At 40.1% G+C, this 13,591-nt stretch overlaps 1 protein-coding gene across 3 annotated transcripts in view; it reads left to right on the forward strand.

Annotated features, from left to right (window-relative positions):
- Positions 1-9,941, forward strand: part of LOC117471632 (homeobox-containing protein 1-like) — a 17,370-nt gene extending 7,429 nt beyond the window's left edge. Inside the window, exons 3-10 of one of the 3 annotated variants that reach the window (XM_034116764.1) lie at positions 760-845; positions 948-1,058; positions 2,935-3,091; positions 3,448-3,530; positions 4,471-4,566; positions 4,843-4,937; positions 5,145-5,228; positions 8,913-9,941. In XM_034116764.1, coding sequence (XP_033972655.1) covers positions 760-845; positions 948-1,058; positions 2,935-3,091; positions 3,448-3,530; positions 4,471-4,566; positions 4,843-4,937; positions 5,145-5,228; positions 8,913-9,215 — 1,015 coding nt within the window. In that variant the 3' untranslated portion in view covers positions 9,216-9,941. The remainder of the gene's footprint in view (positions 1-759; positions 846-947; positions 1,059-2,934; positions 3,092-3,447; positions 3,531-4,470; positions 4,567-4,842; positions 4,938-5,144; positions 5,229-8,912) is intronic. The other 2 variants (XM_034116766.1, XM_034116767.1) reach the window with 2 other exon arrangements.
- The last annotated feature ends 3,650 nt before the right edge of the window (positions 9,942-13,591 follow it).

Consider the following 13,591-nt stretch of genomic DNA (forward strand, 5'->3'; position numbering starts at 1 on the left):
CAGATATCTTATCAAGGTGTCCCATTTCAGTTGATTAGGTCTTGTGATTTTACTCTTCTGTGTTTTAACAGTTTAAACGGTGAATAAACTGAAAATGATATACAGTAGAGAGCTTCAGCAGAAAGAAGGTCCTAAGCTTAGCAATTCAGCTTTAATGTCTTATTATTTCCTAATACAAATATTGTAATGTGTTGTTATGTGCTTACGTACTTACTTGTTCTTACTCTTTATTTTTTTGTATTGGTCTTTTATTTTTTTGATCTAAAATGGAGCGATTATTACAAAACCCAATTTCCGGGATTTATAAAGTAATCAGATTCTGATGCAAACAGCATGGCGGTTGAAAAAGTCTGCCTGTAGCTCTCACTCGATCTAAATGTGATCCATGGATAAATGCCTACACACACTCACACATACAGCACTGTACACACACACACTCACACACTCACTCGTGTCTCTCATCTGTAGTCTGCAGTGAGACAGCAGCAATCAGAGTGGTATTGATTTGAGGGCGTGTGAAGATGAAATCATGCCAGGAATCAGAGACTGTAATAGCAAGATGGGCCTCTGATTCCTGCACATATTCAGCTCAACAGCTGCTGCCATTTACATACTGTGTGTATATATGGAAGGGCAGATTTACAGCTGGTTTCAGTATAGTGACTCTGTTATCTTGTGCCATATGTGTAATGTCAGCCTGCCAGAGATGTAAACATTTATTGTACTTGGTAAACAGTAGATTCCCATGTCTGCTCACAGGAGGGACAGTGCTGTGATCAAAGAAGAGATTAAGTCTTTCCTGGCCAACAGGCGGATCTCCCAGGCCGTGGTCGCTCAGGTAACGGGTGAGTATCGCCTTCACCCGGATCTCAAACGGGCCAATTGAATCACATAGAGTTGTCATGCCAGCATTCGATACAGATGTGGCTCCGTTCCTCTTCCTCCAGGGATCAGTCAGAGCCGGATCTCCCACTGGCTGCTGCAGCAGGGCTCGGACCTCAGCGAGCAGAAGAAACGAGCCTTCTTCCGTTGGTACCAGCTGGAGAAGAGCAACCCCGGTAACACAGCCCGCACCATCACACCTGCACTGGCAACACTGAAGCGTTGACTTGTACTACTACTATTAAAAGTATTATGTCAAGAAATGTCACATAACTCTATGAGTTTAGTTGAAAGAAATAATATTGATTTGAAGTTTTTATTCAAACTTAATAGTATTGCTTTCAACTAACCTCATACAGTTTTGTGAAATCTTAACCAGCTCCACTGAATGCTTGACTTCAACAACCCCTTAGAGCAGGGGTGGGGAACCTTTTTCCTCTCTAGAGGAGGTTAGGTCCCCCGGGAAGATTTCTTTTTAAATGTTGAAGTTAAAAGCATCAATCTGGTGCAACATTAGGAGATCTATGGATACATCTCTCAACACCCATATGAAACAGAACTGTAAGCAGATTTCTTTTTCTTTATGGATATTTTACAAATCACTCTCCTTTTAAACTGTATTCTTGTTTATTAATAACAACTTTATTTTACTGTCATATAGTATTTTATACCTGTTTACTTTATTCTCTTATTTTTTTATAACTATAATGATCATATAAAGATGTGCCTTTACCTCACTGCTTGGAGAAAAAGCTTCTTATATTCGTTAGCATAGCTAGCTAACCAGATGCTAATAACAACAAAGTTATTGACTGTATGATCAGTATGACAGATGAACAGATCGCCACTGGGCTTACAACTAAGACACAGCCAGGCAAAAACTGCAGCATGTGTACGGCTCCTTATGGGTACTGACATTTCTGAAGTGGCAGAGCGGCGTTCTGGTGTTCTCCGTCAGCACTACACCCCTGTCAGACGAGACATATACCCGTTAGGCTCGTGTTGTGTTCAAGGACCCTGACCTTGGCCAGGAAAAACAGGTACTCGCTTGTTTAATTATTTTGCGGTCTAGGTTTCTTTAATCTTTTTCTTTTTTGCGTGTGTTAATTACCTCGAGGGCCGTACCAAATGGTCTCGCGGTCCGTGGAGGCCGGAGGTTCCCCACCCCTGCCTTAGAGTTTCTGAACGCTCACTGACAAATCTGAAACGTTGACTTTAATTCAATTTATTATGTTAAAATATTTCACATAACTGTATTAGGTTAGTTGAAAGCAATAATATTACATTTAACTAAAAAAACGTAAGGTTCAACTTAATATAATTAGACTAACCTAATACAGTTTTGTGAAATTTGTTGACGTAATCCATTTAATTGAAGTCAACGTTTCCGTTTTTTCAGGGCTGACTTAGAAAAAATCAGAACGTTCCGACTACCACACAATAGGGAGAGCTGTTTAACTGCTGAAAACACGTTGTCATTGCATATTGTCAAAGTCTCCTTCAGTAGGACCCTGTACTGTACCTTAGCTCATTGGTATTCATAGCTGTGATGTCTACATGTACTCAGAGTGGTGAAACCAAGTTTATGGGCATTTGGACAGTTGCAGATTTGATATAAGTTGTAATCAAAAGTCTTCGGGTAGTCTGCTTTTTTATGGGCATTTCGAGAATCCCCCTGGGGACAGAAATAAAGACAGCAGTTTTCCTGTGATTGAACAATAAGTGGTCTGTATTAAGTGGAGAGCAACACAGAGGAATGTACGATCAGCACAGACTACTTATCCTGTGTCTCCCCTTGAAGGATGCTCTAATCAGAGTCCCTTGACTTTAATTTGGTTCATGGCTCGATGCTCTTAAATAAATGTCAGGGTGTAATGAATTACTCTTTGTCCTCCAACCTCATGATGAAGTGTACTCGCACTTAAGGAACATTGTACAACCAATTCAAAATGTTATTTTCAAGTGATGAATAGAAAATTGTGAATTAGCGAGAAAATGAACAAAAATAAAATGAGACCTTTTATGTACGCTGTCTGGTTTTTGGGACTTCAGGTGCCACTCTTGCCATGCGAGCCGCCCCATTGGCTATGGAGGAGGTGATCGACTGGCAGCAAGCCCCGCCTCCTTTTGGCTCGGCTCCCGCGGGCTTCCGTCTGCGGCGGGGGAGCCGGTTCACCTGGAGGAAGGAGTGTCTGGCTGTGATGGAGAGGTGAGGGAGAGGGGTGCACTGTAAAGAATATTACATTGGCTTTTTATTGATCTCTGCCAGGCCTGTTAGGAGATTAAGCGTTTAGTCTGCATGTGCCTTGAACTGTCTTTCTGTCCGGAGCTAAATAGCACATACTGCTGGACCTATCAGCCTTACATTTTTTGTGAAAATGTAAGATTGTATATTTAAGGACCTCGCCTAATTGCAGTGATTCAGAACTTTGGAAAGAACCTAACCTTTTTTATTGACTGTTCTATACCGACATCGCTGCTGACTCTCATTGTTCTCGCACTCTACTGAGGGACCTTTTCTAGTTGTTGTTACATGGAGTGGTGAATGTGTGTGTGTGTGCACAGCTACTTCATTGATAATCAGTACCCTGATGAGGCGAAGAGAGAGGAGATTGCCACCGCCTGCAACGCAGTCATTCTGAAACCAGGTAGGTAAAAACAGCGCTTTATGACGTTGGATTCTCTTTCTAGACGTTGACTAAAGAGATAATCCACAGTACTTTGCTAGATATAATAAATACAAATGCTTGGTTATCATAATACATTTACTTTTAGCACCTTGGTAGTAGGCATCTAGCTCTTGTATCGGTAGCAGCTTTTACTGAATGAAAGAGTGAGGGTTAATAGTTTGCACATAACTGTTCATAAGCTCCTTTCATAACCCCTTCATGTGAATTAGTAATTGTATATTGGTCATGTAGCTAAAAAAGTTAACTAGAGGAGCCACATCATGACAGACATGCAACTTAAATATTTTGCAGAAGCATTGTGTCTTTGACCATTGTCTGGAAGCTACTTTATGATCAACATTCACAGAGGGAGACTTAAAGTGGACCTATCATGCAAAATGCACTTTTGTACGTCTTTTATACATGAATATGTGTCCCCGGTGTTCCAGGGAACTCACCAAGTGTCAGAAAATACAACCCTCTCTCTTTTCCTCCGTACCCAAATCTTTTAAAAACGGGGCTACAACGAGCGGATACAGATTCCATCCGACCCGACGTCAGCCCGGAATAGTGGGCGGTGACGCTCCGCCTACATGGGCAACGCTCCACCTATCAGGGGAATGAGAGGTTGCCGTGGCATGGTAACAGCATGGTAACAGCATGGTAACATGACGCTCGTGCCTCGCCCCCCTCCTTTGCAGGGGGGCGAGGTCAGCTGCAGCTCATTTGCCACAGAATCAGCCCTTGCAAAAACAGTGCTGGAATACAGCTAATAGAGCGAAATGAGGCATGGCTAAAATGCATGATCTGTTTGAAAAACTTCACAGACATGTTTTATATAGGTATGGCCCTACAATATATTATTCAAATATAGCATGATAGGTCCACTTTAAGTTGTGTATTTGTGTGTGTTTTACAGGAAAGAAGCTGTCTGATTTGGAGAGGGTAACTTCTCTAAAGGTCTACAACTGGTTTGCCAATCGGCGTAAAGACATCAAGAGGCGCGCTAACATTGGTAATGTCTATCTCTATTTTGTTGCTGCGTTGTTGTTAGGATGACAGGTTATTGAGTTGTTTGCAATCTACAGACACAAATCCTACCTTTAACATGAAGCATATGCTTAGAAAATGATTGTTGTTTATCTCTTTAATAACCATATCACATCTAATCTAAAGTCAAATTAATTTGGGATGTTCTTAATGAGCAATTCCTTCATTCTTACCTGACCCTGCATCTGAGTGTGTTGTTGTCTGAGGTCGATATGCTATGATGAGGTTTGGGTTTTTGAAGAAGCAGCCATCTTGGAGAGCCATGGCATCGAGGTCCAGAGTCCAGGCGGTCAGTCCAACAGCGACGAGGTGGACGGCAACGACTTCCCCGACCAGGTAAACCACACGTCAATGAGTCATGATGATCATTCACTGAGCCGCTCAGAGGTATGGAACAGTGAACATATAGCTGGGCTCAGTGAAGTTACACAGTGTAACCGTGTTTAAATAAACATTGAGTCACATAGTAACCGTATAAGTAACCAGCTGTGAAGAAGTCTTGTTCTTGAGACAGAACATGACCTCTGTGCTGCTCTGTCTCAGGGCTGCGAGGTGTCCTTATTCGACAAGAGAGCTTCAGCCAGGCAGTTTGGATTCAGTCGAGCTGACCTGTCCTCTCCAACCCAGGTACAACCCACTACACACACACTCACACACACTCACACACACACACACACACACACACACACACACACACACACACACACACACACACACACACACACACACACACACACACACACACACACACACACACACACACACACACACAGCCTCAAAAGAGCTCTGGCTTCAGATGAATAGATGAGCGCTGATATAAGGACCAAGAACCGAGAACAAAAACGTTCTTCAAACAGTCGCACCAAGTACATGCTACACAATCTAGCTTTCACCTTCTAAGAGGCATTGTCAACTTTAAAAAAGGCCCACTTGTACTTATTCAAATGACCTACATGTACACAGCTAGTTATAAATGGCAGATACAGCCCTAACATGATTAAGGGCTTGATTTACCTTCTCGTCTGTGAAACACAAAGTGAAATAGTTAACTGTTGGATGAACCTTAGCACTCAGGAATATAAAGGTGTATTTGTTTAACACAAGCAAAGAGATCTGTAAAATGTTTTCTATTAGCAATAAAGTGTATTGTATGAAAATCAAGAGCATCTCTCTTTTTACCACCTCAGTGCTGCTGAAAGATGCACGGCAGCAGCTTCCTGTTTACTTTTTCCTTATTGATATTTTTTATAAGAATAAGATGAGTAAATGTTAAATCAAGTGCTTAAGAAATGTTAAATGTCCCATGTCATGGCCATTTCCACTGATCATAATTCCATTGTTGAGGTCTACTAGAATAGATTTATACTGTCCAATTTTCCAAACTCACATTGGTTTCTCATACAGCATCTCTGTAAAGTATGTGTATTCACCGGTATTCACTCTCTGTCCTAAACGGCTCGTTGGAGCTCTTGCCCCCCCCTCCATGTGAGCCTAGTGTGCTCCGATTGGTCAGCTCGGCCACTCTGTTCTGATTAGTCAGCCACCAGAGAGGCTCCGCCCATGTCTAACAGTGCTTTTTTCGGCTCGTTCTCAGCGGAACAACAGTCTTATAATGGCGTCGGTACAGCCGTATATTTTATACGCTAACTAACCGAACTGTACCTACAACTGTTGTTATAGAAGAGTAAGTTATTTTTACCTGTAATAAACTACTACTGTTTGATGAGAAATCAAATCATGGTTTGCTATATATGAATGATATGTTATAGGCAGGGGTGCACACAACTTTCTCAGTGAGGTACTCAGATGAGTACCTGGAGTCAGTGTTTGGTACTCCAACTTCTGGCGATTGTCAACGACGGGGGGGAGGGGGGGGCTGGGGGGGGGGAGGGTGGAATACAGCGCTTCGCGATTGTTAACGGGGGGGGGTGGATTGTACTCCAATCCAGTGGTAGTGGAGTACAGAGCTTGGGGCTGCGGAACGTGGGAACGTTGTGATTTACCGACGTTAACAGCAGCCCTGTCTGTGCACAGCACACGGGGACCGGTGATCTAACCGCCTTCTGGAAAAGCTTCACAAGTACGTCGGTACGCAAATGCGCTTTGTGACACAAGTGACGGTACGCATTTCAGATTGTTGCCGCGCATGCGTACCTGCGTACCAGTTATGTGCACCCCTGGTTATAGGAGCAAATAATTCAGGGAAGAAAGGATAGGCCTACTAAGTATTTCCATCAAACTTTATTTTTAGAAATGTACAAAATGAACATGCGTAAATATACATATATACACTGTATATCATCCATTCCTCCCCTTATAGGCGTTTTCGGCATCTTGCCTATCGCAGCTTTGTAAGCGGCTGCCGGGGCTTTTTAGGACAAGGCATCATTGTGGTCATCCCGTGTGTGTGTTGTCCGCCAGATACGCCAGGAGTTTCCTGATCTGGCTGGACGAAATCAAATGCAAATCACAAAGATATTAGAGAAACTTAGTTGTGTTAGATTCGTTAGTAGTAGTTGTGGTAGGAGTGTGTATCTATCTAATCTATCTATCTAATCAACACAGTTAGCTTGCCAGCTAATATGCTAACCTACGTTTGCTAGTTGTTCAGTGTAATATGCCAATCTACTATGAACAACAGCTAGTCTAGGCTAGCAAGAACATGTTTACAATTGCAATCTTATACGGGTAGTCTGCTACGTTCGGTCATTCATTGTAGCTGGCATGAAAACAATGTTTTCCCTAGCATGTCTAGCTCTAGCTAGCCTTCTTGTTTAGCTATGTAGCATACACGCTATGAACGGTAGCTCGGTAGCATACATGCCAGGAACGCCAACTATAATGTACTGACCGTACGGTAAATCACCCGGAGTATACTGTCTATGAGTATTTCGTGTGTGATTGCAGACATTCTCCAGCTATGAGATACATGTATGTAAGGCCATCTGCTGATATTGGAATTGATATATGGAAACACTAGCAACTTAGTTAGCACTGCTTGCACACACACAGACACACACACTGCTGGAGGAGCAGACAGGCTTGGCGATACAGCTAGAACAAGCCAAACTCATCCTGAACACACACAAACACTCACAGCCGAAGTAAAAACAATAAGTGTGGCTTTATATTGAGTAAGAAAAAGGTTTATAACGCTGTGAGCATGGGTCTGCGGAGAGCATTTCAACGTAATAGTCCGAAAAACGTTTACCCATTTAAACAGTCGTGGTAGATACCTTGTTTGTTTTAAACATCATAAATACACAAACAACAATGAATACTTACAGGTTGTGTACCTGAACTCCCGCTGGTCCAAACAAAGTAGGAACAGCATCGTTCTTCAGTGCCCTACGCTGTACATATCCGGCATGAATCGCTGAAAGGTTTTGGGAAGCTTTGTTACGTGAAAGGCTGGCAGAGGGTGCGGCCATAGCTCTGGGCGTGGCTACTGGGTATCCCTACGTAGCGATACCCAGGAAGTAAACAATGGAAAATGAGAAATCTCCAACGAGGCGTTTTGGGGAGGTATTTTCTGTGTTAGAGTTTTACTCGCTACAGGGTGTACTTTCAGGGTTTTTGACGCTGCAGACCGTTTACATGCATAAAAACCTTCATAACACACAAGGGGACGGGTAATAACCGTAAAAGCATGACATGGGACCTTTAAATCTCCCATTTCTCAACACAAAGCTATTTACAATTTTTTTCATATTGGTTCCTCCCAGCATGACAAATCGGCTTGCCCAAAGCAAAATATGGAAAATCCCAGATATTTAATTGAATATTAATCATCCGTAGGCAAGAGTCTTTCCATTCTTCAACTTTATCTACCATTACCCCTAGATTCCACCGGGTCCGTCTGTGCCGCGTTACGGCTGCGCCGCGGTTTTGGTCCGGCCTCCTCCGGCGTCATACCCTACCAGGCGCGTTTCAGAAGCATTTCAGAAGCGGAGCGTCTTGCCTGCCGGCTCGCAGTTTTTGTTGATTTGGGCATATTTCTTGGACAGGCTACTTTTAATAATAGTTAGTTAATAATAACTGTAATATTCCAGTTATAAACGACATGAATCAAAGATGTGTTGCTGTATTTTAGTGGTAAAAAAATGCCGCAGACGGACCCGGTGGAATCTAGGGGTTAGGAACCTGACGACCTGTGAATTCGGATGGATTCTGAAACACTCTTATAATATCAATAGTGAAGAGACAAATGTACAGGGCCCTTTACAGTAAAATCTCCAAGAAATAACATCTTTAAAAAATCTACTCATCCTCCCCTCCCCCCCCCCCCCCCCCCCCCCCCCCCCCCCCCAGGTCCCCACGCTGCTCCCCAGCTGGTTCTCCGCTCTGAACAGAGGAAGCTTGTCAGGACAGAGGGGTACGACTCTGATTGGCCGCTCCTTAGTGTCAGCGGCTGGCCCTCAGGCGGAGGCGTCCAGATTGACAGGCGTGTCCTGGTCCCCCCCCTCCTCCTCCCTGCAGGACGAGCCCACGCTGTCCGAGCCCCAGGACCCAATCAGTTTGGAGAAGGCGTCTGTCAATCACAGCAATCAGGTGGAGGGGGCAGGCTGCAGCGGCGGGATCGACATCAAGACGGAAATGCTGGAGGACGACTGAAACAGTCAGCGGACGTTTTAATTGGTCGAATGGAGAAGGATCAGAGGTGTGTTAATATGCAAGCAGATTTTATAGGAATGTAATAAGTGGAAGAAAAAAAAAAGACCAAAAGTCGTGTAAACTCCAACCCTGAGATACCTCCCAACCCTACCTCCAACCTCCAACCTGCTCTGCTACACTCTTATAGGCATTACTAGTATATTATAATAATGACGAAACATAACAAACTACTTTTATTTTGCTCGCCAGCTATGGAAGACAAAACATGCCTAAATAAGTCAAATCAAACAGAGAAAGTGAAATAGATTAGGAATGATTTAATTATGTCTCAAATAGTAAATGCACAGTGTGTATTGTTTTTCACCTTATTTCTTTGCTGATTTGTTTTAGGCATTTTAAATCTTCCGTAAAGACTGACTAACAGGAAGTGATGCCATTTCTTTGGAAAGGGCATCACTGTATTTGACGCAGTTCAAATCATTTCAGGGTCTTGCACTGTGATCACAACACAACTGAACAGCCTCAAAAGATAAAACACAAGTTATTTTAACTGATGTTGCGCTTTTCATCCCAGTTAATTATGTTTCTTTGATATGGTTCGCTGTTGGCTCCTTCCAATGAGTGAATCAGCAGAATAAGCTCAGTATTGTGGAGCTCACAGCAGGTAGGGGATATTTCGGTGGGCTTAAGATGATTTTGGGTAACACTTTATATTAAGGTACACAAATTAACCATCAACTAGTTGTTAATTAACATGCATATTTGCAGTATATTGGCTCTTTATTAGTTATTATAAAACACTTATTAATGCCTTATTCTACATGACCATATTCTACAAGTAATAGGCCATTAGTTGAGAGTTTTTCCTCAATAACCCTCTAATTAGTGCTTATTTGTTGTAAGTAAGAAGGTTGTACATGAGTTTTGGTCTTAATATGCTCTGCTCAATATGGGCCTAATAAGGCAGTAGTACCACAAGAATAGTAATTCTCCCATAATAACACTTAACACATATGATCTATTCTTATGTAACAAGACATGAAACTATAAGTGTTAATTGTGTCTAAATAACTAGGTATTTATATCTAAGAACATGTTCCCTATTTTAAAGTGAAGTCTTGTTCATAACCAATAAGCTAGTAGTTTGACTCTAATTAGGTATTTATATGATTGAACATGTTCCCTATTTTAAAGTGAAGTCTTGTTCATAACCAATAAGCTAGTAGTTTGACTCTAATTAGGTATTTATATGATTGAACATGTTCCCTATTTTAAAGTGAAGTCTTGTTCATAACCAATAAGCTAGTAATTTGACTCTAATTGACCTGAACAGGTTCCCTATTCTAAAGTTGCCTCCTCTTCACACTTTGTAAATACATTATAGCACGCAACTACTGAAATTAACCTCAACAGTACATGAACAAAGTAGGCTCACGTTGAAATATCTGTTTTATTAATGAACCACTAAAAAGAGGTTCAGACACATACCAAAACATGTCAAGTTTCTCCAAGGCTGAAGACACATATGCAGCCTGTACTTTTTAATAAAAACTGATTTTTAAAAGATTTTATGTATTTGTGATCATACTGTGTGACCTGTTACAAGGCACTTAATGATCTCATACATGCAAGTGTAACATACACAGATTAACACATAGGACCGCTAAGTGTAAACAAGGTCAATATAGCTAATGCTAGCTGTGCAATAAGCATGTATATAGGCTAGTATGGCTAACACTAGCGTGTATGCTAATGGTAGCGCGAATGCGAACGCATTTTCTCATTGTGTTTAAACATCTCCAAATGTCATCACATAAACACAATACATGTTACTAATCCTTACAGTGTAAGTGTAAGGCTTACACTTACAGTCATTGCTTTCTGACGGACCTGACCCTTTTACTCTTCAGGTTGCATAGGGAAAATTAGTAGCAGTCTACTCATGGATGTCTACTGCCATGCTATTCAGTTCACTTTCTCCTACTTCCTGTACCCGGTTTCCTGTCTAACCTTCAGTACAAATTTTACAAAAATATAAATGTGCAAATATGAAAGATACAGGTCAATATCACCTTGCTATTGGTAGCTGAACTGTCAATACCCCAAAACATGTTCTTAGATATAAATATCTAATTTTGAGTTATTTAGACTTAATTAACACTTATAGTTTAATGTCTTGTTACATAATAATATATCATATTTGTTAAGTGTTATTATGGGAGAATTACTATTCTTGTGGTACTACTGCCTTATTAGGCCCATATTGAGCAGAGCATATTAAGACCAAAACTCATGTACAACAACTTCCTTACTTGCAATAAATAAGCACTAATTATAGGGTTATTGAATAATGGCTTATTACTTGTAGAATATGGTCATGTAGAATAAGGCATTAATAAGTGTTTTATAATGACTAATAAAGAGCCAATATACTGCTAATATGCATGTTAATTAACAACTAGTTGATGGTTAATTTGTGTACCTTAATATAAAGTGTTACCTGATTTTGAAAACAGAAAAAAGCAGAAAGAAACTAAATGACTCACTCCTCATTGTGCACCCTGGTATAATAAGCTTAATATAAGGAAGTAAAGAAAGGACAACCTAAATTAAATTACATTTGCGGGGTTAGATTTCCCGCTTTGAAATTCTCAGTAGGTATTTCAAGTTCTCAAAATGTAAAGACAACTGAAGAGGCTTTTTGTTGTTGTAGTGGTTGAAGTGTGTTAGCCACTACTTAGCTTTAATGCGTTAATGTTTTAATTATAATTATACAACTTGAGACATTTATGAAATTGACTAACTTAACTTGAATTTCGACCTTTGATTTTAAGAGTTTTTAAAAGGTTTAGAAATTCAAGTTTTTTTTAGTTTTTCTATTTCACAACTTAAATTGGGGGTGTGTTCCAATACCCATACAGATCTACTGTTCTGTAAACAAGTATTATATCGCAGTGCAAAGTATGTCACATGCGGGACGCCGTAAAATACCAGAATGTGCGTTCTGCGTCCGATTCTGAGATCAGATTTTGCAATTAGAATTTGATCTTATTAGTCCTGACTTTCTTAAGGCCTCTCTTTGCTTCTACATTAATAACAAATCATTTAAAAAAAAAGTTCCTCAACACATAAACGTTGATGGTAGCTAAAACTGTGTTTAGTGTGAAACTATAAACCCAGATGGCTGATCACTGTGAGACGATCTCTACCAGATCAGTCCGTTGGGAGGTATTACTACAGATTCAAGTGAATACATACATAAAGTACACATGTATGTACGTGCACACACTCATAAGTATATATATATATATATATACAGTATATCATATCAACTGGGGTATATATATATATTTATCCTGATCCATTTCTATTTACAGTATAATGACATATTAGCTTCAGTCAGTCTTTCATGTTGGTGAGAGGCGAGTGAAGCATTAGCCAAAGTATTACGTTTGAATTGTGTGTGTTTTCTGAGTGTGTGTGATGGATGGAGCTGTGTATTACAGATAGTGTGCTTATCAAAGATGCATCAGATGTGTCAAATTATTGCAAGGAAAATGCATTTCCTTTTTAATTTGTGAAGGTATATCTGTGTTTAGCTGGATATGCCATGTGTTTTAAACACATACTGTCATGTTTTGAATTGTATTTTCATTTGAAATGACACTTTATTGGATCAATATCATGGTGCTGAGAGTGATCAGTATGAATTAATGACGGAGGAGAGAGAGAGTAGGAGGAGAAATTAAAGCTTATCGTTCACATTTTAGAGAGGGATTCTCTTGAAACAAACACAGAAATAAGTGTTTTTAAAAAAAAATAGTCAAGAATTATTTATCACAGTACAGCCATTGTAGAATTCTTCGTCTGCATTTTTTCTTCGTCTGCATCCATACACAGAATTATAAAAAGTCAGGTTCTGCTTGATATAACTTTTGATGTCGCATACCAATACTAATCTGATACCGGCTTTTTTTTTTATTCTTAAGAAAATACGCTTTTTAGTAATATATAAATAAATAAAATGTTGCTTAACCTCAGCATCTAGAAAACACAATTCTCACACTGAAACAAATATTATATTCTATAGGATAAATACAAATGGCAACAACATAACTCAGTTATCCAATACTTCTTTTAAATTAAACTTTTAGCAGCATTTTGAGTGGTCAGCACCATTGAAACATTCAGCACGAAATTCAAAATACAACTAAATATGGAATTATAATTCCAATTTAAAATACTCAACATATCTGATCCATATTTTAAATTCAAAGAGATAATTTCAAAACTTCCAACTAAAGTATGCACTATATCTTTTACATATTTACTTTTTAAATAGTGTTGTTGAAATATTATCCTCTTAGTCAAAACTA

The sequence above is a fragment of the Trematomus bernacchii genome, unplaced genomic scaffold (assembly GCF_902827165.1).
Source record: "Trematomus bernacchii unplaced genomic scaffold, fTreBer1.1, whole genome shotgun sequence".
In the NCBI taxonomy this organism is placed as follows: domain Eukaryota; kingdom Metazoa; phylum Chordata; class Actinopteri; order Perciformes; family Nototheniidae; genus Trematomus; species Trematomus bernacchii.